Source organism: Protopterus annectens, chromosome 5.part0 (genome assembly GCF_019279795.1).
Source record: "Protopterus annectens isolate FY-2018-M chromosome 5.part0, PAN1.0, whole genome shotgun sequence".
NCBI classification, from domain to species: domain Eukaryota; kingdom Metazoa; phylum Chordata; order Ceratodontiformes; family Protopteridae; genus Protopterus; species Protopterus annectens.
In genome coordinates this window covers 485,031,830-485,057,573 of record NC_056735.1, presented here as the reverse complement: position 1 = coordinate 485,057,573, position 25,744 = coordinate 485,031,830, and the positions used below count along the sequence as shown (strand labels likewise).

General features: G+C 44.0%; 1 protein-coding gene across 1 annotated transcript in view; it reads right to left on the bottom strand.

Annotated features, from left to right (window-relative positions):
• Positions 1-25,744, bottom strand: part of PRRG1 (proline rich and Gla domain 1) — a 368,260-nt gene that overhangs the window by 110,006 nt on the left and 232,510 nt on the right. Inside the window, exon 3 of the mRNA XM_044072406.1 lies at positions 5,742-5,902. Within this exon, the coding sequence (XP_043928341.1) occupies positions 5,742-5,902 (161 nt within the window). The remainder of the gene's footprint in view (positions 1-5,741; positions 5,903-25,744) is intronic.

Genomic DNA, 25,744 nt, shown 5'->3' with positions numbered 1-25,744 from the left:
CTGAAGTGATTGCCAGAAGGAAAGCAGTTTTCCAAGATAAGAACTGTTAAGTCTGCTGATGCTGCTGGTTCAAAAGGGGGAAGTGTTAATTTTTCCAGCACAAAATTGAGATCCCATGCAGGCAGAGGTGGTTTCCTTGGAGGTTTTACATTTTTGATCCCTCTTAAAAATTGTCTGAGGAGAAGGTGAGAGAAGATAGGAGGATCTATGTTGTACTCTGCTGAAATTGCTGAAGCATGAATATTAATGGAAGAATAGGACAGGCCATTGTGGAACAGTTCTGCTAAGTATTCTAGGATGTGTGCTAGGTTTGCCAGTGAGACATTTGTTCCCTTTGATGCACTCCAAATGAGGAATCTCTTCCATTTGGCTAAGTATGTTTTTCTTGTGGAGGGTCTGCGAGCCTCCAGGATAATGTCCTTGACCCTCTGAGATAAAACAGTTTGGTTTTGTTTTATGCAATTTTCCAGGCAGTTAGCTGCAGCGTTTTCAAGTTTGGATGCAGGGTCTTGTAGTTGTTCTGCGTTAGAAGTAAAGGCCATAGAGGTAGAGGCCATGAGTTCGTCCGAGACATGCTTCTCAGTAGCGGGTACCAATGCTGCCTTTGCCAGTCTGGAGCTGTTAGAATCACCTTTGGCTGTTCCTCCCTGATCTTCAGTAGAACTTTGTACATCAATGAGAGAGGTGGAAAGGCATAAACTGTCAGGGCCTTCCAGCTGAAAGAAAGGGAGTCCACCCTCCAGGCTTGTGGGTGGTATTCTCTTGAGCAGAATTTCTTCAGTTGGTGGTTGAGTGGGGAGGCGTACAGGTCTAAAGGCTCAGGAGAGGAAAGCTTTTTATTCAGCTGATCTAAATCTAACAAAAATTCCTGGTACTGTATCATGTGAAATTGACAGTTTAAAGCCCTGGCAGAAAGAGTAGCAGATGTATAAACCTTTTTACCCCATCTCTCTAATGCTCTTGACTCTCTTTCAGAGGGTAGGGGGTTTTTGACAGTGGCAGCTGCAACACCCTTTGGGCCCTGAGAAATAGTTTCTGGGTCTGCAGCATGGGCCTTATACAAGTGGAAGTGAGAATCCGGGACCCTGTAATATCTGTCAGGTTTGGCAGGGGCCGGGGGAAGAGAATCAGGGGCAGAACTGGCATCATTGTATGCATCATCAACAACTGATAGTACAGGTGGTATGGCTAAAGGCCTATGTTGTGGCAAGTGTAAAAAAGTCCTTGGCCTTTTCCTAGAATCAGAAAAATCCTGACCCTGCCATTGAAAGTGTTCCCTCATTGAGTGTAAAGTCTCCCCAAAGGAAAATTCTTCTGGGGGGGGGAGGCAGAAGGAATTGAGTCTTCTGCATCCGAATCCTCATAAGGTGAGTATGGCCCTTCCTTATGGTCTGATAAATCTGATCCATCCGAGGAATAGTCAGAGGAGAGAGGTTCAGGGGGTTCAGTCCTAGGCCTTTTTTCAGGAGGAGGTTGTGAGGCCCTGTCTGGGTGAGGTTGGGATCCCCTAATCAGAGATATAAGGTCCTCAGCAAGGCTGAGAATCTGAGAACTTGAGGAAGGTCTGTGAGAGGAAGCTTTTGTTGGTAAGGCCTTGGAAATTTTAGCTGCTTTAGCCCTGGAGAAGGCCTTAATAGACATAGAAGCAGGGGGTCTAGCTGCCCCACGTGCAGGAGTAGAGATATCCAACGGAATGGTGTCGGACAATTCTTGTGCGCCTGTTTCTTTGGTAGGAATTTCTGTAGCCGACTCAGCCGGGGCCTCTGTGGCCTCGGTTGTCGGAGGCATGCTTTTGGCAGAAGGAAGAACCGAGGACTCTGTTTCAGCCGAAACCGAGACACTCGCGGTAGGCCTAACCGTGGTTTCAGCCGAAACCGCGGGCCGCGAGTGTCTGTCCTTTTCCTTGCGTTTTTTGGCTAAAAGTGTAGTCGGAGTCTCCGACGGCATTTTATATGCAAAAGCGGAACCAAAAACTCTTCTGCAAACTCCGACCGACGTCTAAGTGTCCGTCGGTTGAAGGAAGCACAGGCTAAACAAGCTGATACGTTGTGGTCTGGGCCTAAGCAAGGAAGGCAGTAAGAGTGGAAATCCTTATGAGGTATTTGTTTCCCACAAGTTAAACAATTATTTACTTTGTCTGACATCGGCTGAGGCAAGAAAGAGTCCCCAACGGGGTACTTAGCTTTTTTAGAAGTCTTCGGTAGCTGAAATCTCTGGATCTGACCGACCGGCACTTGTGAACAGCTTCTGCTTCGGGCACCGCGCGGCAAGAAAGACTGAGGAAAATGGCGTCTGCTGATGCCTTTATACTATGACGTCGGGTGAAGTGCGACATCAGCCGAGGCCAGACCCAGACTTTGGAATCCGGCCGACCGAAGGGCTGCCTGAGGCAGGATAACCCATATGTTGTGACTGCAGATGCATCATTGAAGGACATCAGTAGATGTCCTTCTCTTCACTGTTGCAGTATTCTGTACAGAAGGGATGCCCCATCTGGGGCGATCTGTCATTTGTCCAGTACAGATAAGCTTAAAAGTAATTTTGTTTGTGCTGTACATCACATTTATGCTCCCCGCACAGAATGTAGGGCATAAGAGGGACATACGGACACAACTACCTAGAAATGAACTGCCCCAAAAGAGAACAGTTGTCATAGGACAAAGGAGTCTATTTACATCCAAAAGGAAAAAAAAAACAAGAGGGGGTTGGAGGGAGGGAGCGGTTACTGCAACAGTGAAAAGAAGGACAGTTATGGTTATGGTAAGATCTGTGCTATGTCCTTTTATATCACTATTGCAGTATTTAGTACAGAAGGGAGCGTAAAAAAAGCTAACGAAACAGAATGGGAGGTGAACAGCTGAGAAAAGTTCTCAACAAACCCGCATAAAATGGTTTCAGCAAAAACTGCTCTGGCCCTAGAAACCATATCCAGCTTATAATACTTAGTAAAGATATGCATGGAAGACCAAGTAGCAGCTTCAAGGATGGAAGTAGTGTCCAACCCCTTGAAGAAGGCATCAGAGGAGGCAACAACTCTAGTGTAATGAGCTCTAAGAGAAGCAGACAGAGACTTGCCATGAAAAGAACAAAAGGAAATGGCCTTATATATCCAGGAGGAGATGGTTTGCTTAGAAGCAGCCAAACCCAATGACCTGGTATGAAAGGAAACAGAAAGCTGATCAGACCTACGAACAGTCCTAGTTTTATACAAATATTACCCGAGCTGTCTGTCCAAATCCAAGGTATGTAGGACCTTCTCAGTAGCAGACTGAGAAGGGAAAATTTAAAACCAAGAAAGAAAATTCAAGAATTAAAATAAATAAGAACTCTAACAGGGCACTTATCGTGTGTTGCTAGATATTCAGTACAGCAACAAAATGTTCAAGCCAACTGGCAACAACAGCGTTTGGACTGACAGCAAAAGAAGTTCCACATCCCTTTTACACCCTATGGTCTGTGCACTGGGGTATAAATTAACATAAGGCACAAACAAGATCGCTTTTACGCTTATCTATACAGGCTGAGTGATGAGCTGCCCAGGGCAAGACATGCCTTCTGCACCAAATACTGCAACAGTGACACAGAAGGACACAGATACACAGACAAGACAGATATTTGAGGGATGTCAGCAATCAGCACATAAGAGCGCCCTCAAAAGCCCAACATGTCCAAATTCTAGGACTCTTTTCATTGATGGGGTGGAAGGGTGATTTGATCTTTGGAATCTGCAATGGACCAAATAAATCACAGACGTCTGTCCTAAAATGCTCAAGGAGGACTCATGAAAGCAGACGTTTTTATGGGAGCTGAATCTGGACACTGTCAAGCTTCTTGGGTACGATGACCCATCGCTTGTTTTCCTCCATCCCCAGATACTCATTCAGGATTTTTTTTTTTGGGGGGGGGGGTAAAATCCAAAAGGCAGTCCATGGGGGACTGCACCAATCTGACAGCATTTTCAAAGAACAGATCATCCAGGGACCTGAAAGGTGAGGAAGCCTCAATGTCTATGTGCATCTTAGAGATAAGAGCCTCTTGATCATTAGAAACCATTGCTAGGCCATAAGGGAAGAACCTCCACAAACCCTAGCTCCACTGCAGGCAGGCTCACTGTTGGTTGACGTGTGCCGTCTTACAATATTCCTTAACATGATCACCATTAATTTATTAAACCGACCAATCACTTTCTGCAGTTGGAAACAAATAAATACACTACGTTCTTAACTACATATGTCTAAAAAAACTACTACAAATCAATGCAGGGTACTGCAGCCTTAGCATTAGTCATCCTACTACTTAGTGCAAAATATATTGAAGCTTATATCTTGACTAAATTAACAAAAATACCTATATTTTGGCCTATCCTTAGTATGCGACCAAAAGTTAAGTTGCTCTAGCTTAACATTCCTTACTAGTCAGGTAATTTATTACGGTTTTAAGAAATCACTTTTCTCCATTTACCTACAGCCACTCCAAGTAATCCTGTCAGTTAACTTGACATCTCTCAGGTCTTCCACCACTTCAGTTTCTCAAAATACCTCTCCTTAAGAAAGTGCTGCTATAAAGTCAGTCCTCCTAGCCAGACAGAAGCTTATTACTACATTAACCAATACCAGCTAGGTGGCAATACGGATCTGCAAAGGATGGCATCTTGGTTCTGGAAACATGCTCTCTCATTCCTGAAGGAACTGCGCTTTTAGCGCTGACCGAATTACGTCTAGGATTCAGAAAGGGTTGACAGGTCAACCCCTCACAATAAACGTTTCTGATTTTGAATGAATCACACAACAATGACTTTCTACAGTCAGAAGTGAAGCCCTGGTGGTTCGTCTTGCCTGCCACACTGTAAGATAATGACACATTCTGGGGGTGCAGCTAATACTAATTAGCCATGTACTCTCCCCAGAAACGTAATGTTTTCAATATGTAATTTATGCTGCCAATCAAGTCAGAAAACCATTTGCCTGCAAAATTAGCACAGCCTGCAGTGATGATCATCTCTGCCAAAATGTTGTGGTGCCCCACTATAGTCAATGGGACAGAGCTCGTCACAAGTAAGTTTAGGGAAGATCAGTGTGTAGAGACAGGTGTGTGTGTCTGAGTGGGTGGAATAAATGATAACCGTCTATGCAGTGTTCTCTGCCTGGGTGGTCACATACGGGGTTAGGTGGGGGGGGGGATGAGAGAGCGACAGAAAGAAAGAAAGAAAGAAAGAAAGAAAGAAAGAAAGAGTGAGTGAGTGAGTATGCGAAAATGGGAGAGTGAGTCTGTCTGCTCAGGTATTTTTCGGGTAGTAGTGTTACGTGGATGTCTGTGTTAGGGTGACAGTGAATGGGGGGGGGTCCTGTGACACCACAACGCATGGGTTTTCAGTGGTAATCACTGCCAAAAAGGCATTTTAACATGCAGGAAAATATGGAAGATTTAGACACATGCAAATTAGCCAATAATGAGATCTTCCCCATTGTGGCCAAACATGTCTCTGAATCAATTTTTTTCATGGCAGAGTACAATGTACTTAACTTCAGTACATAAACAGATCCAGCTCATATTTTTGAATCCCAGCCTATGTCTTAAACTGGTCTCCTGTACCAGAGGTAATCTGGGGGAGGGGTGGTTGTAACTGCAACCACCGATCAATCCTTCACAGACAGACATTGACTTTGTATGAAAATGCTATTCCTGCAACCCTTCAATGACATTACTGATTAATGATCATAACAGCTAAAAAAAAAACTTACAGTTTTTTCATTATTTTCAAAAGCTTCTCTTGCTTCCTCATAAGTACACAGTTCTTCCATGCATTCCCTCTCAATATTCCCTTGTTTAATTTCTTCAAATGCATAGTTTGCTCTTGGGTTCCTTCTCAGTACTGTATTTGCGTCATTTGCAGATAGAAATACTAGAAAAAAGCAATTTTTGATTAAAGTACAGCATGACAATACCATCTCTCTCAACCTTTTAGCACAAAAAACAAAGGACAAAGGCCCAAAACTACAGGCAATTTTAAACATTGCTCTTATAAACTTAGAAAGTTGCTAAAATAAAAGGTTTTGTGTTAACATGCATTTTCTGAAGGATATGAAATCTGAAACTTGAATGTCTGTCGTTATTTAGTGAATTCAGTCCTCGCTGAATCTGCTAGAAAACCACACATTTTTTTGAGGACCAGACCAAAAATATGAGACAAAAATCTGGACCTTCTGTGAAAATCTGGACAGCTGAGAGATATGGACAATACAGATTTTCAACATCTCTTGCCAAAGCTTTTGATACTGTTTGGGTTACTGCTGAACATTAAACAAAAGGTGTTAGTAGATGCCCAAAGTTCATGCTTTCTGTGCTAGAATGGTGAATTATAGCAGCTGAAGAAAACAGGCAAAAAAAAAAAAAGAAAACAAAAAAAAAAAAAAAAAAAAAACACGTAATAAATCTGAAGTTGTAACTAGGATAACATTTTGTATGATGGAAGCCTTGCATGCTTGACATTTTCAAGACCCGGACTTGCTGATCTAGCTGCGTTCTGATATGCAAGCTGAAATTCTTTACTGCATACAAATGAATTAAAAAAACTGCATGGGACACACATGCACACTATACAGAATAGCTAACAAAAAGAAATAACAGCAAAACTACTATCTGTGTAATAGCAAGGTTAAGAGAATGAGTACCCTGCATGGCCTACAAGGATGACAATATATCCCTCTTGGCAGCCTAACTTCTGAACAGACAAATGCCCAAAAACGTAGGTACGTAATCTACTTAATGAAGAGAAAATCCCATGGAACTCTGCACCAAATTGGTATAAGCCCCATTTGAATGTTCAACAAACAGTAGGTCATTTTACAAGCAATGGCTTTCAAACATCATCTTTAACAAGTATGCTCAACTGCAGCAGTGGAACCAACAGAGGTCTAGGAAATGCAGCCCTGTTGCCATAAGGTAAGCAGAGAGAACCACAGACCAAATATCACATCAGTGTGAAGACTGGGACCAAAAAGCAATCAAGAGCAACAACGGTGTTCTTAGCGGTCTCAAAATTTAAAAACACTATTGACAATGTCTCACTTGATGAAGAAAAGACTACAGTAAACCTTCGGTAACTGGCACCCATGGGGATTGGCAGATGCCAGATAACTGTAGTTTCTATCAAAAATAGGCCTTACTGTACCCTATCCTATTTGTTTGGTTTGACTTGTTCTCAGGTTGGAGAGAGAGGGAATTAGTTCCTACCTTCCTTTTTAAAACTCAGACTATAAAAACTTAAGGTAGATTTGTGTGTGTGTATGTGTCGGGGGGGGGGGGCACAAAGTGCAAAACATGAAAATTGTACTGTGTTTCTTCGATTTATTTTTTTTGCTGGTTGCATGAGAGTGCCAGTTGCTTGAGTTCCTGTTAACTGAGAGTTTACTGTAATGGACTCATTCATATAGAAAACAGTTTTAGAGTTAGGACTACCTTGCTCACATGAAATAAAAAAAATTTCAACACTCTGTGCAGATCAGACATAAATTAGAGAACCAGGCAAATCATGTCAAACTCTGAGGTACCAGTTCAATGCAGCTAGCAATACTGTCTCAAAGGCAAGGCAAAGGGCATTCACACTGTCCTACAAATATGCAAATTTCTTTTTTAGGGAGCCAATACTTCCAGCAAAGTATAAACTAGACCAAGTAAGAACCACCTCACATCAAGGAAAACTATATGGTATAGATATAGTAATATTCTTTGTGGTAGAACAGCCCTCCAACTCTTGCTAGCAACAGACAGCATTTCTTCTATTCAGCCACACTGAATCACGGAACAGTTCCGCTGAAAATCACTCTTACTTGTGATAAATATAATAAACATATTCTGAGTATATTAGTTGACCTGTAAGAACAGCCTCCTTGAAAGATGGGTCCTATGGCAGGATTTAGCCTTTGCATCAACAACCACTTGGCAATTCACATACCACATGGTCATGTACAAACCACATAAATGCTCTTTACTCCAGAGCCTAACATCTTCATATATTCTTCTTTTCGGCCACACTTATTTTATCATCATAAACAGGGACACAGGGAATCTAAAATACCTAGACCCCAGCTGATTTGTCTTTGTAAAAGGCAAAACCGCACACAAACCTCCATAAAACTTAACTAAAACTCGAATCCTGCTATAACAAGATAGCCAAATTTGCAAATAACCTACCGCAAAAAACACATCATTGTACTGCCCTCAAACAACTACAATGGTTAGAACTGCCAAATGTACTCAAACTAAACCAATTACTAATTGCCCACACAGTGATGTATAAACCTGAGCACTGCCCAGCCCTACCTAACCTAGTCCAGCCCTACAGAAACCTTAACTCTTTTAGATCAGCAGACAAATTCCTACTTAAAATGAATAAATCATTAAACTCTTATGGGGGCTCATTATACTGCCACAAGACTGCTAAAGTCTGGAACTCACTCCCTCAACAAATCCTACCTATTGACCATACAAGATGCTTTAAGAAGGAACTAAAACAATATTTCATATCACATTGGCTATGCCAATGCTCTGCTCAAGACTAACCTTCCCCCCACCCCCCATTTTGTTACTACTTTGGCCATTGCTTTTACTAAATCCTGTGATGTAGGTCCCTCTACAAAAAAAATAAAAAAAATAATAATAAAAAAAATTCATACCAAGTTAAATGTTTATATCATATCCACACTTGCACTGACTTGTAATTATATTGTATGCTATTCACTATTGTCTTTCCACCTATGTACTGTTTTTTTTTTATTATATAATATCTATATCACTTTGTATAAAGACATGCAGGTAGGTGCGTGCGTGAATGGGTGTGCATTATTTGAAGGATGGGTGTCGGGCTGGCAACTCTGCACCATAAAAATCCACTGCCAATCATTAGTGGACCGGAGTTCCGCTGTGGCGGCCCCTAACCGGGAAAAGCCGAAAGACAATTATTTTATCACTTTGCATACCTGACTCAGTTTATGCTATTGCATAACTATGTTCATTGGAGCTTTTCTCCCCAGTCTCCACTGAAAAAGGACTTCTTGCCCAGTGAACATTGCCCAGTGAACATTACCCAGTAAACAAATGTAAATAAATAAATCATTCCTATTACACACAGCTGACTTATCTGAAACAGCCACACAAGTCCAAAATGAGGACAACTCTGTGCAAACAGCTTACTTCAACTTACCCAAGTCTTTTGACATTACCTCCTACTCTGGCAATACTGATAAACCAGCCAAATGGCTTACTAACAGACACCAATCTACTAGAGGTAACAGCACATTATTCTCCAACACACTTGTCACCAGTGGTGCAACATAGGGTTCTATTTTGGGACCAGTTCTATTTGGTATCGACATCTCTGTTGATGTCCAGTCTGACATTAAAGGCCTCTGGCTGGCCAAGATCAGAAATTATTGCAAGTCTGAAGATAACTTTCCTGCTGACATCTAGAGCAAATGTATGATGTCAGGATTACGGGCTAAAGCTGAAAGAATACAAAGCCTGCTTCTGTATGTACCTGTCCAAATACCTAACTCAGCCTAAAAAAACTAGCGTTTCTTCACCAAGCATTTTTTGAGTATGAAAGCCCTAGGTAAACTAGAAGGGTCTAGAAGTCATTCTCTTCGCTGTCTCCTACAGACCCCTAAAGGGTGATGTGTGCCTGGCCTACAAAGCTGTAAATGAAACATAAAAACAAAACGCTCACAACGCTGTAAGTGACCCAAATTCTGCTTGATCTATTACATATCTACAAAACAAGCAGCAACACAAATACAAGACAGAGGCATGTGAATCTATACTACAACGTAAATCAGACTTGTTGACACTGTAAATCCCTCCCAAAGAATTTTCACCACCGGAACAGACTCCCACTCTTTGTAAAGTAAAACATGCCCCTCATTATCTTCAAATACAAATCAGACAAATGGTGAGAAAACCACAAATTTACCCCATACCTAATCCCTCTACCTCTTATGGAGGGGTGGGGGAGTAATCAAATGGGTGGAAAAGAGGGACTTGTAGTGCCCAGGCTCCAAAAGACTTAATTGGTCTATGGCCTATTAACACCAAATTAACCTATACCACCTAGAGTTCATATACAAGTGCACACGTGTCCACCACAAAGGGAAGTCAACAGCCAAGACTGAATGGAGGGGCCCACTTGCATACAAACGCACACAGGGGGACTGCAGCAGTCTATCTTCAACTCATCAAGGAGAGTCCTAAATGTCAGCTACCATAATACACTCACTCATGTATCAGTTGATACAACAGAAGATCCTACATAATAGTCCTATAAAGCTCCCAAATGGACAAATCCCTTAAAATTTGAAAACTAAACTGCAATTCAAACAAAAAAGTAACGATATGCCACACACATCCTTGCTACTTCTAACTCAAATGCTGGTGTACCTCAGATTTATGGGTACAATCAGAAATGTTGCAGCTTCAGAAAGTACAGTTTTGTACCTACCATAAATGTAGATGTTCAAGTGCTAATACAGCTGCAGTCATAACAGATGGGTTCTCCTGCCATCAGGCGGGTCCTCGGTCGGCCGAATTCCAAAGTCTAGGTCCAGCGTCGGTTGTCGTCGCTTCTTCCCTGATGTCAGTGCGACAGGGGTATAAAAGAACCAGCCAACGCCATTTTCTTCAATTTTTCTTGCCCCAGGTGTCAGGTGCCCCCAAAAAGAAGGCAATACATAAAATTATGTAATAATGCAATGCAATACAATCAAAGACCAGTAGTTGCAAGCAAATACACCATAAAAGAAGACCCCTAGAGGGGAAGGAGTGAGGGAAACCTTGACTGCAGCTGTATTAGCACTCGAACATTTACATTTATGGTAGGTACAAAACTGTACTATGTTCATCGTGCATACAGCTGCAGTCATAACAGATGGGTAGAATCCCAAAGCTAAGAAAGGGGTGGTAGGCACTAGGTGGAGCTAGGAGGAGCCAAAATGCCCTGCAAGACTGCTGTGGCAAAGCCTGCTCTAGATTTGGAGTATAATGGTAGGTTGTAGTGCTTGGAGAAGATATGCACAGAACTCCAAGTGGCTGCTTCTAAAATATCCTTGGTAGGAACTCCTCTGAGGAAGGCTGCAGAGGTGGCTGTGGCCCTGGTAGAATGAGTTCTAATGCCTGTAGGTACAGTTTTGCTATGAAAGGAATAGCAAAAGTGTATGCAGTGGGCTATCCATTTTGAGATGGTCTGTTTGGATATTGACTTTCCTTGAGCTCCTACCGCATAGGCCACAAAAAGCTGTTCTGATTTTCTGAAAGGTTTTGTTCTGTCCAAATAATAACGCAGTTGTCTGTGGATGTCCAAGGAATGCAGTAATCTCTCCCCTTTGTTTTGAGGATTAGGATAAAAAGTAGGTAAATGTATGGCCTGATTTAAAGCTACCCTGGATACCACTTTAGGCATAAAGGACAGGTTGGTACGTAATGAAACTCTGTCCTGCTGGAAGATGATAAAAGGCTGGAGAGCCATAAGAGCCTGTAGTTCTGAAACTCTACGAGCTGAAGTGATAGCCAGAAGGAAAGCTGTTTTCCAGGACAAATATTGAAAATCTGATGAGGCAGCTGGCTCAAAAGGAGACAAAGTCAGTTTTTCCAGAATGAAATTAAGATCCCAAGCAGGTATTGGTTGTTTTCTTGGAGGTCTTAAATTCTTAGCCCCTCTATGGAACTGTCTTAATACAGGGTGAGAGAATAACGGTGGATCAGTGTTGTATTCTGCAGAAATGGCTGAGGCATGGATTTTGATGGAGGAGAACGAAAGTTCACTGCTTAGCAGTTCAGCCAAATATTGTAGCATTTGAGGTAAATTCAGTTTTCCAGGGCACTGGCCCTTTTTCTCATTCCAAACACAAAAACGTTTCCATTTTGCAGAGTAAGCTTTTCTAGCTGATGGCCTTCTGGCCTCTAAAATGACATCCTGCACCTCCTTGGAGAACAGGGCCTGCTGCGATGCTAAGGAATCTTCCATGCGGCTAGATTGAGCGTTTTCAGCTGGCTGTGAAGAGTTTTGAAGCTGTGCTGAGTCAGAAGAAGAGGCATTAGAGGCAGGGTCCATGGTGGGGAATGCGTCAGGCTCCTCAGGAGTGGGTACCAGTGTTGCCTTGGCCAGTCCGGAGCAATGAGGATCATCTTTGGTCTGTCTGCTCTGGTCTTCAATAGGACTTTGGGCAGCAGAGGAAGAGGTGGGAAGGCATAAACTGTCATTGATGTCCAACTGAAAGAGAGAGCGTCCACTCTCCAGGCCTTTGGGTGGAAGGTCCTTGAGCAGGATTTTGTCAATTGATGATTTTTGTGAGAGGTGGGAAGGCATAAACTGTCATTGATGTCCAACTGAAAGAGAGAGCGTCCACTCTCCAGGCCTTTGGGTGGAAGGTCCTTGAGCAGGACTTTGTCAATTGATGATTTTTGTGAGAGGCAAAGAGATCTATGTCTGGCCTTCCCCATTCTTGGATTATTTCTGTAAAGACTTTTGGATGCAACTTCCATTCGTGTGGATCTGTCATATTCCTGCTTAGGTTGTCTGCCAGCGTGTTTTCCTTGCCTGGCAAGTACTGTGCTTGTAGTTCCATTTGTAAGTCCATGCCCATGTTCCAAAGTGACATGGCCAGTCTGCATAGGGGATAAGAATGTGTTCCTCCCTGCTTGTTTATGTACCACATAACTGTGGTGTTGTCTGTCCTTATCAATAGCTGACCTGGTTGTAGAAGGTCCTTGAAAGCTATAATAGCATTTATAACTGCTAGCATTTCTTTTTGATTGATGTGAAGGTGCTTTTCTTTTTGGGTCCATTTGCCCTGAATGCACCGGTCTGTCATGTGCGCCCCCCCAGGTGTAGTCCGAGGCGTCTGTTGTGATGACTTGATTTGCTTGAGGCTTGCTGAATGGAAGACCTGTGTTTGTTTGGCATGCTTGAGCCCACCACAGAAATTCCTTTTGCAGATATCGAATTAATGGTATTATTGTTTCCAAACTGTGGCTGTGTTGAGACCATATGTTTTTTAGGTACCGTTGTAGTTTTCTCATATGCAGCTTTGCACATGGGATTAGTAAGATGCAAGATGCCATGAATCCCAGAGCCTGCAGGATTTTCCTTGCATCAGCCTGGTGCAATTTGCCAGTGTTCTGAAATATTGAATTAGTTGCCCCTGCTTCTCTGGTGTGAGGTAGGCCATCTGGGTGTTTGTGTCCAAATTGGCACCCAGGAAAATTATCTTCGAGAGGGTATTAGTCTTGATTTCTCTTTGTTGACTGTGTATCCTAGAGAGTTTAATAATATTATTACATAAGCCAGATGTTTCAGAAGAATGTGCTTGCTGTCCGCTTGGATCAGGCAGTCGTCCAAATAAGGGTATATTTGTATCCCTTGAAGTCTGCAGTAGGCAATTACTGATGCCAGGCATTTCGTGAATACTCTGGGCGCAGTAGATAAACCAAAGGGCAATGCAGAGAATTGGTAATGGGTTGAACCTGCAAGAAATCTGAGGTATCTTCTGCAATTTTGTCTGATTGGGACATGCAGGTATGCCTCCTTGAGGTCCAATGTTTCCAGCCAAGACTCCTTGCCCAGCATGGGAAGAAGTTGAGTGTAGAGTGAGCATCTTGAATTTTGGTACGAGTAGGAATGTGTTTAGGATGGAAAGATCCAAAATTGGTCTCCAATCTTTTCCCTTCCTTGGCACCAGAAATAGTCTGGAATAAAAACCTTGACCTTGTTCGTGTGTAGGTACCTCTTGAATAACTTTCATGTTTATAAGGCCTGAAATTTGCTTTTGTGCCTCTGCCCTTTGATTGTGTGGCAGGTTTGGCATGCCTTTCATTTTTGGAAGGGTATGAAAATGGAATTTGTAGCCTCTGTTTATAATGTTCAGGATCCATTTGTCCTTTGTGACAATATGCCAATTTTTTGAGAATAGTGCCAGCTTTCCTCCTAAGGGGGCTGCCATTCGAGACCTGGTTGGCATGCAAAGGGGAAAGTCATTGGTTTTGCTTTCTGAAAGATTACGAGTTGTCCTCACCACCTCTTTGTGTAGAAGCTTGCCATTGTCTGCCTCTGTACGAGACTTGCGTTTGTCCTCTGCCCCTCGGGCGCCTGTATCTGCCTCTTTGGGGTCTGTCTGTGGCAGGAAAGGACCAGTTTTTGGAAGGCCAATTTCTACTAAAACGTGGGGGTTAGACCTGCACAAATTCTTTCACAGTTTGCATTGATTTAGCCTTTTCCTCCATTTTCCGTAATACTTCCTCAGCATTTGCCCCAAATAGTACATCCTTTTGAAGAGGGGCGTCTAATAATTTAGCTTTGACATGATCAGGCAAGGCTTGTTCCTTGAGCCAGGCATGAGTACGTATGACTGAGCCTGTAACAGCAGCTCTACATGAGGCCTCTAGAGCATCAAAACCACATCGTAAGGTATGTTTACCCACTTGTTCTGCACTATGCATCAAATCCTGCAACTCCTTCATGTCTGGTTGTTCAGGTTGTGACATTTTACTTTTCAATTGAGATAACAGAAACTGTTGGTATTTTAGCATATGAAACTGACAGTTTAAGGCCCTCATGGATAAGGTAGCCGAGGTATATACCTTTTTCCCCACCTTTCTAAGGATCTGGAATCTCTCTTGGAAGGCAATGGGTTTTTGGCAATGGAGGCCTTAACTCCCTTGGGCCCTTGTGAGATGGTTTCTAGGTCAGCAGCATGGCTTTTGTATAGAAATTGGTGTGAGTCAGGAACCCTGTAGTACCTTTCAGGCTTAACTGGAGCTGGAGGAAGAGAGTCCGGGTTAAGGAAGGCCTCCGAGTAAACATCATCTAGGATGTCCAGGACAGGAGGTATAGCCAGAGGCCTGTGCTGGGGTAACAAAAGAAATTTCCTGAGCCTTTTCTTGGAATCTGAATAATCCTGGCCTTCCCAGTGGAAGTGTTCCCTTAAGGTATGCAGAGTTTCACCAAATGAGTAATCCTCAGGGGGGGGGATACAGAAGGAATAGATTCCTCTGCATCAGAGTCTTCAAAAGGGGAGTAAGACTGTTCCTGATAATCAGAGTGCTCAGAAATAATGGAGCACTGATCAGAGGAGGGGGAATCTTCCTCCACTCTGGGTCTTTTGTCCGGAGGTGGCTGAGAACCTCTGATTAGAGTAATTAAATCCTCAGCCATTTTAAGCATCTGTTTCTTAGGCATGGGGCCTGGAGATGGGCCCTGTGTAGCTGGTCTCTTAGGGTGCATGGTAGCTTTAGAGTTGGTGAAAGCCTTGATGGAGAAAGAAAAGGAAGGTCTGAAGACACCTTGAGTGGAGGTTGACCCGTCCACATTCTGTGTATCAACACCAAGCGTGGCTTCGGTATCTGTAGTCAGGGTGTGGGCCGAGGAGCCTGCGACCTCGGGTACAGGAGACACCGCCAAAGATGTGTTGTCGGTAATCAGTGGCTGAGTAGGCACCTCGCTGAGAACCGGACCACGTGTAGTCGGCTTAGGCGTGGTGTCGGTAGAGGCCGCGGACCTCGAGTGTCGGTCCTTGTCTTTGCGTTTTTTTAGACAAAACCGGAGTCGGAGTATCCGACGACATAGTATAGTTAAATGCTTTCCCAAAATAATGCTGGACGAACTCCGCCCGACGCTTAATAGTGCGTTTGTTGAATGTAGCGCAAAAGCGACAGACCGAGACGTCGTGGTCTGGGCCTAAACAAGGTATACAGAGGGAATGGAAATCCTTATGCGGTATTTGCTTCCCACAAGAAATACAATTATTAACTTTGTCTGACATCTGTCTGAGGCAAGAAAAAGTTTCCCCAACGGGGTACTTAGCTTTTAAGAAGACTTTGGTTCCAAATTTTTCGTAATCTCAGGAGCTGGCCGACCGGCACTTGCGAACTGCTTCTGCTTCGGGCACCGCGCGGCAAGAAAGACTGAAGAAAATGGCGTCGGCTGGTTCTTTTATACCCCTGTCGCACTGCCGTCAGGGAAGAAGCGATGACAACTGACGCCGGACCTAGACTTTGGAATTCGGCCGACCGAGGACCCGCCTGACGGCAGGAGAATCCATGACTGCAGCTGTATGCACGATGAACATCTGGTGCATATCCCCTACAGTCACACTTTCCACTCTGCTTTGCCAGCGAGTCCTTCAGAACTGTAGAACACATTTGTCCTGTGGTTAACCTGAATTGCCAGAATTGAAGGAAGTGGAGGACCACTGAAAGACAGAGTTCAAAAAGCCAAGACTCAAAGAAAAGTAACACCAAGATAAGATTGACTCCTAGAGTCACAAATGAGACAGTACACTTGGTGAAGGTGTACACCAAAGATCAAGTGACCACATCACAGCTGTTTGTGATAGAAACAGTCTTGGGGAGGGGGGCACTGGAGGCAGCACTCTGGAACAAATTTCATCCTGTCCTTGTAAAAAAAAATAAAATAAAATAAGAAAAGGGGGAATGGCCATAACAGCTTGTAACTCAAATTCTGCTAGCAGAGGTCTGAGCCAACAGAAAGACAGTTTTCCAAGTACAGAATTTTAGAGAAGAGGAAAGTACAGTTGTGTACCTACCATAAATGTAGATGTTTGAGTGTATTCACTGTTGCAGTCATTACTCTTGGGTTATCCTGCTGGCAGGCGACCCGCGGTTGGCCAGAATTCCAAAGTCTAGGTCCGGAGTTGGCTGCTGTCGCCTCTTCCCTGACGTCAGTGCGCCAGGGGTATAAAAGATGCAGCAGATACCATTTTCTTCAGTTTTTCTTGCCCTAGATGTCAGGTGCCCCCAAAATAGGCTAAAAATATTATGCATGCAGTAAATAGACATTTCCTTCATCTACAAGCAAATACACCACATAGGTTGTATAAGATAGAGAAGTATAGGCAAGTCCCAGCAAAGAGGGGGATGGAGGGTGGGTAACCTGGACTGCAACAGTGAATAGACTCGAACATCTAAATTTATGGTAGGTACACAACTGTACTATGTTCATCGTGTTTCACTGTTGCAGTCATTACTCTTGGGTTGAATCCCAAAGCTAAGGCTGGGTGGCTAGTCCTAAAGAGGATTAGGAGAGGCTATAAGGCCTTGCAAAACTGCAGTGGCGAAGACTGCTCTGGATTTAGAGTAGAGAGGTAAATGGTAGTGCTTTGTAAAAGTGTGCACTGAACTCCAAAGTTGCAGCCTCTAAAATGTCTTTGGTTGGTGCTCCTCTGAGAAAGGCTGCTGAAGTGGCTGCTGCCCTGGTAGAATGAGGTCTAATGGTCTTGGGCACTGATTTGCCATGTTGTGAGTAGCAGAAACGAATGCAGTGGCCTATCCATTTTGAAATAGTCTGTTTTGAGATGGGCTTTCCTTGAGATCCTGCAGCATATGCCACTAGAAGTTGCTCAGTTTTTCTGAAAGCTTTGGTTCTGTCCAAGTAGAAGCGTAGTTGTCTGTGCATGTCCAAATAATGCAGAAGTCTCTCACCCTTATTCTGTGGGTTTGGATAAAAGGTAGGTAGATGAACAGTTTGGTTGAGGGCCACACTGGACACTACCTTAGGCATAAATGTAGGGTTGGTTCTTACAGAAACCCTGTCTGGGTGGAAAATGATGAAAGGTTCCACAGCCATGAGTGCCTGTAACTCTGAAACTCGTCTTTCAGATGTTATTGCTAGGAGCAGAGCTGTTTTCCAAGATAAAAACTTTATATCAACTGTATTGGCTGGCTCAAAAGGCGGCGGGGAGTTTTTCCAAGACATAATTGAGGTCCCATGCAGGTATTGGGGCTCTCCTTGGAGGTCTTATGTTTTTGGCTCCTCTGAGGTACTGCCTTATCAATGGATGGGAAAAAATAGGAGGTTCCTTATTGTAATGAGCTGAAATGGCGGAGGCATGAATTTTAATTTATGAAAAGGATAGGCCTTTGTTCAGCATCTCAGTTAGGTATTGTAAAATCTGAGGAATATTTGGTACAGATGTGTCAAGTCCTTGTGCCTGGTTCCAAGCACAGACTCTTTTCCAAATGTCTGCATAAGATTTTCTGGTACTGGGCCTCCTGGCACCCAAAATAACATCCATCACTGCTTTGGAGAGAGGAGTGTTTTGAATGGTTACATTAGCCGCCATGCTCCCAGATTTAGGGTCCTGAGTTGGCGATGCAGAATCTGATTGTTTCCCTGGATCAGTAAATGAGGGATTACAGGCAGTGTCCAGGCTGGGCCTTGAGACAAGTGTTTTAGGATTGGGTACCAGTGCTGGCGTGGCCAGTCTGGGGCAATCAGGATCATTCTTGGCTTCTCTCGTCTGACCTTTAACAGTACCTTGGGGAGGAGAGGCAGAGGAGGAAAGGCATATACTGTTAGACTTTTCCAGCTGAATGACAGAGCATCCACTTTCCATGCTTGCTTGTGATAAGTCCTTGTGCAGAATTTCTGCAGTTGGCAGTTGTGAGGGGAGGCAAATAGATCTATGTCTGGGCATCCCCATTCCTTTATCATCATGCTGAAGACTAGTGGATCCAGTTGCCATTCATGGGGATCCGTAAGGTTTCTGCTTAGTTCGTCTGCCGGAGTATTGTTCTTTCCTGGCAGGAATTGTGCTTGTAGGTGTACTTTACCAGTCAATGCTGTGTTCCATAAAGTCATGGCTTGTCTGCAGAGGGGTTAGGAATGTGTGCCTCCTTGCTTGTTTATGACTGTAGTATTGCCTGTCCTTATCAGTAGTTGTCCTGGATGGAGTAAATCTTTGAAGGCCGTCATGGCATTCTGAACAGCTAGCATCTCTTTTTGATTGATATGTAGATGCATTTGGCTTGTGGGCCATGTTCCCCGAATACATTTTCCTGCCAGGTGTGCTCTCCAGGCATAGTCCGATGCATCTGTTGTTATTGTCTGCCTGGCTGTGGGTAGAGTGAAAGGCTGTCCCTTGTTGAGGTAACAGGCATGAGCCCACCATCAAAACTCCTGTTGCAGACAGGGAATGAGAGTAATTAATGTTTCCAGGTTTTGACAATGTTGAGTCCAGACACTTTTTAGGTACCACTGAAGTTTCCTTATATGCAGTCTGGCATATGGAATTAGCAGTATGCAGGATGCCATGAAGCCCAAAGCCTGCAGAATTTTTCTTGCAGATGACTGGGTCATTGTTGCCAACATTTTGAAGTAAGAAGTTAGTTGTCTGTCTGGCGTGAGATAAGCCATCTGGGCAGTTGTATTTAAGCTTGCACCCAGGAATATTATCTCTTGAGAGGGTACTAGTTTCGACTTCTTTACGTTTATTATGTACCCTAGGCAAATTAATAATCTCTTTACGAACACCAGATGCTTTAGTAGTGTGTCCTTGTTCTCTGCTTGTATAAGGCAGTCGTCCAAGTAGGGATACATTTGAATTCCTCTGTCTGCAAAATGCAATTACTGGTGCCAGGCATTTTGTGAAGACCCTGGGCGCAGTACATAAGCCAAAGGGCAGTGCAGAGAATTGGTAGTGCATTGAGCCAGCTAGGACTCTGAGGTATCTTCTGCAAGATTGTCTGATTGGGATATGCAGGTATGCCTCTTAAGTCCAAAAGTTACAAGCCAAGCCTTCTTGCCCAGCATGGGCAGAAGCTGCTGCAGAGTTAACATTTTGAATTTTGGAACATCCAGAAACGTGTTTAGAACAGACAGGTCCAGTATTTGTCTCCAGGTTTTGTCCTTTCTGGGGACTAAGAAAAGTCTAGAGTAAAATCCTTGTCCCTGCTCCTGCTGAATGGCCGTGATTTGCATAAGGCTTGAAACTTGTTTTTTTGCCTCTGCCCATTGATTGTGTGGCAGGTTTGGCATACCTTTGGCAGGGTGTGAAAGTGGAACCTGTAGCCCTGGGACACTATATTCAATACCCATTTGTCCTGGGTGATCTTGTGCCAATTTTGAGAGAAAAGTGCTTAAGGGGGCTGCAAGAAGATAAGTGCTTGGTGCTGGCAGAGGCAAGTCATTGGGACCGTTTCCTGTATGGCTGTGCTTGGGCTTCTCCAGTTTTGGAGGTAGAAGCACCCCACTGTTTTGGCCTGTATGAGCCCTGGGGCTGGGATCTGCCTCTGGGACGTCTGTATCTGCCTCTTTGTGGCCTGTCCGACACTGGAAAGGACCAATTCTTTGTAGGCCAGTTCCTGCTAAATTTTGGTGGCTGAACCTGTAAGAAATCCTTTACTGTTTGCATAGATTTCGCTTTGTCCTCCATTTTCTGTGCTGAGGAAGTAAAAGAAAATCTCTGAGCCTTTTCTTTGATTCTGAATAATCCTGGCTCTCCCAGTGTAAGTGTTCTGTCATGGTATGCAGGGTTTCCCCAAAAGAAAAATCCTCAGGAGGAGAGGCTGAAGGAATGGATTCTTCAGCATCAGAATCCTCATAGGGAGGAAGAGAATATTCCTGTACAGAAGAGGAATCCGAGGAAATGGAAACCTGATCTGAAGAGTCAGTCTGTCTCTTGCCTAGGCCTTTTGTTAGGAGGGGGATGGGAACCCCTGATCAAGGTAATGAGGTCTTCGGCCATTTTGAGCATCTGTTTTTTAGGCATGGAAGTCTGTTCTGAAGAATACTGTACTTGTTTCTTTGTCTTTAAAGCTGCTGTAGTCTGCTTTTGAAGCTGAAGTAGGCTTTACATATAACTGTGTAGGTCTGAAAATGCCCTCAGAAGCCGATGCCTGCTCAGTGGTTCCGGACCCATCTGAGGGAAAGATTTCCGAGTGTCCAATACCTTGAGTATCCAGAGGCCTAGCTGGCTCCACATGAGAGACGTGAGAGTCGTCAGCGGCCTGTGGCTCTGAGGTAGCAGGTGTCGGGCTGCGAAAGTGCCTCACTGAGAACTGGCAAACCGGCGACTGGCTTAGCGGAAGCCTTGTCGTCGGTTTTGGTTCTCGGATGCCTGTCCTTCTCTTTTTCCTTGCTTTTGCTGAAACTCCGGTCGGTTGTTCCGACGGCATTATGCAATTGAATTTTCGGCCAAAGTAATAAGCAAAATCAAAGTGACGCTTAATAGTGCATTTGTTGAATCTAGCACAAAAACGACAGCTAGCAACATTATGATCAGGGCCTAGGCAAGGAATACAGTAAGAGTGATAATCCTTATGAGGTATTTGCTTCCCACAAGAAGTACAATTGTTAACTTTTTCTGATATCGGTCTGGAGCAAGAAACAAGTTTCCCCAACGGGGTACTTAGCTTTAATGAAGACTTTGGATCCAAAATTAGTCTGCGAAAATCTCAGGTGTCGGCCGACCGGCACTTGCGAACTGCTTTTGCTTCGGGCACCGCGCGGCAAGAAAGACTGAAGAAAATGCTGCTGCATCTTTTATACCCCTGGCACACTGACGTCAGGAAAGAGGCGACAGCAGCCGACGCCGGACCTAGACTTTGGAATTCTGGCCAACCGCGGGTCGCCTGCCAGCAGGATAACCCAAGAGTAATGACTGCAACAGTGAAACATGAACATCATGTTGGTTCGAAAGGAGGCATTGTAAGCTTTTCTAGAATAAATTAAAATGCCAAGGGAGGAGAGCTGGGTTTCCTTGGTGGGTTAAGATGCAAAACTCCCCAGAGGAAAAGTTTATCTGCTCCAGCTGTGGAGGGCTAAGAGAGAGACGGGCACTCACAGCTGACAGATGAGCTTTTATACAAAGAATAGGCCAAACCTGACAGAAGAAGTTCGCAGAGATATTGCAGTACCGTAGGAAAGCATAATAACAGAGGGTCCTGACTGTGTGCAGTATCAGTAAGAAAATCTGTTCTTTGTAGCTGTGTAATATCTTCTAGCAGTTGGTCTCCTGGCTTCTTGTAGGACTCAACCTCTTCAGAGAAGAGGTATCTTGGAGGAATTAAAAATTCTATTGCCTACAGACTCAAGTTGAGAGATGGGAGACTTGGGTAGAGCAACAATCCTTTTTGTTTTCAGGTCTGGTTGTAGAGGTATTTTCCTACAATTTCCCTTTGTCAGGTGAAACAGCACGGGAAACCAATGCTGTCTTGGCCAAAAGGAATTTTGGTGTGCCCTTTTCTAACTTGAAAAGAACTGTTGGTAGAAGCAGAGAAGGAAAAGCACACAGGAAGTTTCCTGTCCCCTGAAAGGAAAAGGCATCTGTTCTCCAGGCTGAGATCCAAGGGTCCCTGGTGCAGAACTGGGGAAGCTGATGGTTGGCTGGTGACAGAGAGAGATCTGAGGAGTGCCTCAGTGAAGGATGATCTGGAAAACCTTTCTGTTTAACGACAATCTGTGGGGGTCCTCCAGGAGTTGCTTAGAGAGTCTGCTAGCAAGCTGTCCTGACATGGGATGTATATGTATGAGCATGATGTCCACCTGGGTGGCAAAAGTTCCATGCCTTCTATGCTAACCTGCACAATCAGAAAGACCTGGTGCCTCCATGTTTATGTACCCCATGACAGTGGCATTGTCTGTGTACACTAGGAGTAGCTCAGGTTTCCAAAGGTGGATGAAGGACTAAAGAGCTTGTAGAAGAGAGGTCATTTCCTTCAGAATGATCAGTTTCTTCAGGAACTCTGGTTACCATTTTCCCTGCACTTGGTATGATCCTGTCCACTCTCTCCACACGTCGTCTGAGGCATCTGTGTGAACCTGTTGAAGAAGAGGTGGTGGTGGTGTGAATAGCAGTCCTGAGTGGAGGATGACCCATCTCTTCCTAGTCTCAAAAAGGAGCTGCTTTGGTGGGAGAAGAGAAGTCAAGGTGTCTAAGGGGTGACAGTGCTGGGACCACACAGATTTCAGGTAGCACTGGATTTTCTTCATATGAAGTCTGGCCAGGAGAAGCACAGGTATGGCGGCTGTGATGAACCCCAAAGGTCTTAGTATCACCCCTGCTGAACAATGGGTTGCAAACAAAAGATTTTGGAAAAACTGGACAGACTGAACTCTCTCCTAGGGAGGAAGGCATGCATTTTCTTTGTGTTAAGTCTGAAGCCAAGGAAAACTAGGTCCTGTGTAGGGGCATTGTGGAATTTTTTGTAGTTTACAGTGAAACTCAGACCTGTCAGGAGTTGGAGAATGAAGTGTAGATGCTGAAGAAGGATTTCTGGATAAAGAGCATTTGTAAATAGCTCATCCAGGTAGGGGAAAACAGATTCCTTGACTGACAAAATGCTACTACTGGAGATCGACACTGTGAACACCCTTGGAGCTGCAAAAAACAAAAAGAGCGAGCATGAAACTGAAAATGTGAGAAGCAAAAGGAAAACCTGAGGTATCTCTTGCAAGAAGATGGGTATGTGTAAGCATATGTTCTTCAGATCTAGTAACATTAATAAAGCTTGTGGAGAATAAGGCAGAAGTGTGTGTACAGAGCATTTTGAAAGATGGTACTTTCAAGCAAAAGTGTTCAGAAGACAGAGGTTTAGGATGGGTCTCCAATGTCCCCCTTTTCTGTGGCATTAGAAAAATCCTGGAGTAAAGTACTTTTCCCATGAAGGTCTTTGGAACTTACTCGATGGTACTCTGATTCAGGAGGTCTTGAATAATGAGGGCAAGAAGGGACATTTGGTTCTGAGGAGGTTGTGACATTGCTTTCAGAGGGGGAGTATTTTTCCAGGACATGACAAAACCATCCTTGATGATGGGCAGGACTCGCTTGTCTGTGGCAATAGTTTCCCACCTGGCCTGGGACAGTGATAGTCTTTGGGACAGAGGAGTAATGGGGCTGAGGGCAGGGAGGGGAGTGCTGCAAAGTTAGTCACATATTTTTGCTTCCAAATGAGGCTTCCCCGCTGGAGATTCACCATGGGGTTGGCAACAGTACCTTTTTCTAGGGGACTGTTTTTGTTTCTGAGATGTCCTAGGATCCCTTCTAATGAAGGAGGTAGATTTAGAGGTTTAGCTCCTATGGTATCTAAAACCGAGGAGAGTAGAAAGTACAGTTGTGTATACTTACCATAAATGTAGATGTTAGAGTGTCTTCACTGTTGCAGTCATAACTGTAGGGTACTCCTGCCGGCAGGCAGCCCGAGGTCGGTCAAAATATCAAAGTCTGGGTCCGGCGTCGGCTGTATCAGCAAGAACCCTGACGTCAGAACGTACGGGTATAAAGCTGACAGCCGACGCCATCTTCTCCAGCCTTTCTTGCCCCTGATATCAGAAGCCCCCATAAAACCAAAAGGTATCCCAAAGGAAACACAAATACACCAGAAAGGTAGTGGAAAACAGTTTTGTACCTACCATAAATGTAGATGTCCGATAGGTATGCATCTGCAGTCATAACATATGGGTTGTCCTGCCTCAGGCAGCTATTCGGTCGGCCGGATTCCAAAGTCTGGGTCTGGCCTCGGCTGATGTCGCACTTTCCCCGACGTCATAGCTACTGGGGTATAAAGGCATCAGCCAACGCCATTTTCCTCAGTGTTTCTTGCCCCAGATGCCAGGTGCCCTCTAGGAAGGCTAAATTTGGATAAATATTGAATGTTCCAAACAGTAGCAAAAAAAATATATATATATATATATATATATATATATATATATAAATACACAAACAAACAAACAAATACACCATAACAGATTCCCCCAGCTAGCTGAAAGAGGGGTAAGCACCCTAGGAATACCACAGAGGGGAAGGAGGGTGGGTAATCCTGACTGCAGATGCATACCTATCGGACATCTACATTTATGGTAGGTACAAAACTGTACTATATCCTTCAAGGATGCATCTGCAGTCATAACATATGGGTAGAATACCATAGCCAAACTGGGGGAGGAGGTACTAAGATAAGGATGGTGTAGTTAAGATCCCCTGTAAAACTGCAGTTGCAAAGCCTGCTCAGGATCTGGAGTATAAAGGTAGATTGTAATGCTTGGCAAATGTATGCACGGAGCTCCAAGTAGCAGCTTCTAAAATGTCCTTGGTAGCCACTCCTCGTAGGAAAGCTGTAGTGGTGGCTGTGGCCCTTGTGGAATGAGGCCTGATATGTTCAGGAGCTGTCTTTCCATGAAAAGAGTAGCAAAGCGAATGCAATTTCCTATCCATTTTGAAATTGTCTGCTTGGAAATTGCTTTTCCTTGCACCCCAGTTGCATAGGCTACAAAAAGTTGGTCAGTTTTTCTGCTAGTTTTAGTTCTATCCAGATAGTAGCGTAGTTGTCTGTGTATATCCAAGGTGTGCAAGAGTTTCTCTCCTTTGTTCTGTGGGTTAGGGAAGAACGTAGGCAAATGAATGGCTTGGTTCAAGGATACCCTGGATACCACCTTTGGCATGAAAGTTGGATTGATTCTCAGAGACACTCTATCCTGGTGAAAAATAATGAAAGGCTGCACTGCCATTAATGCCTGTAGCTCGGATACTCTTCTTGCTGAAGTGATTGCCAGAAGGAAAGCAGTTTTCCAAGATAAAAACTGCAAGTCTGCTGATGCTGCTGGTTCAAAAGGAGGTAGTGTCAATTTTTCCAGCACAAAATTGAGATCCCATGCAGGTAGAGGGGGTTTCCTTGGAGGTTTAACATTTCTGATCCTGCTCAGGAATTGTCTGAGTAGAGGGTGAGAGAAGAGAGGTGGAGCCATGTTGTATTCTGCTGAAATTGCTGAAGCATGAATCTTAATGGAAGAATAAAACAGGACATTGTGGAGCAATTCTGCTAAGTATTCTAGGATGCGTGCTAGGTTTGCCACTGTAACATCTGTGCCCTTTGATGTGCTCCAAATGAGGAATCTCCTCCATTTAGCTGAGTATGCTTTCCTGGTGGAGGGTCTGTGAGACTCCAGGATAATGTCCTTGACCCT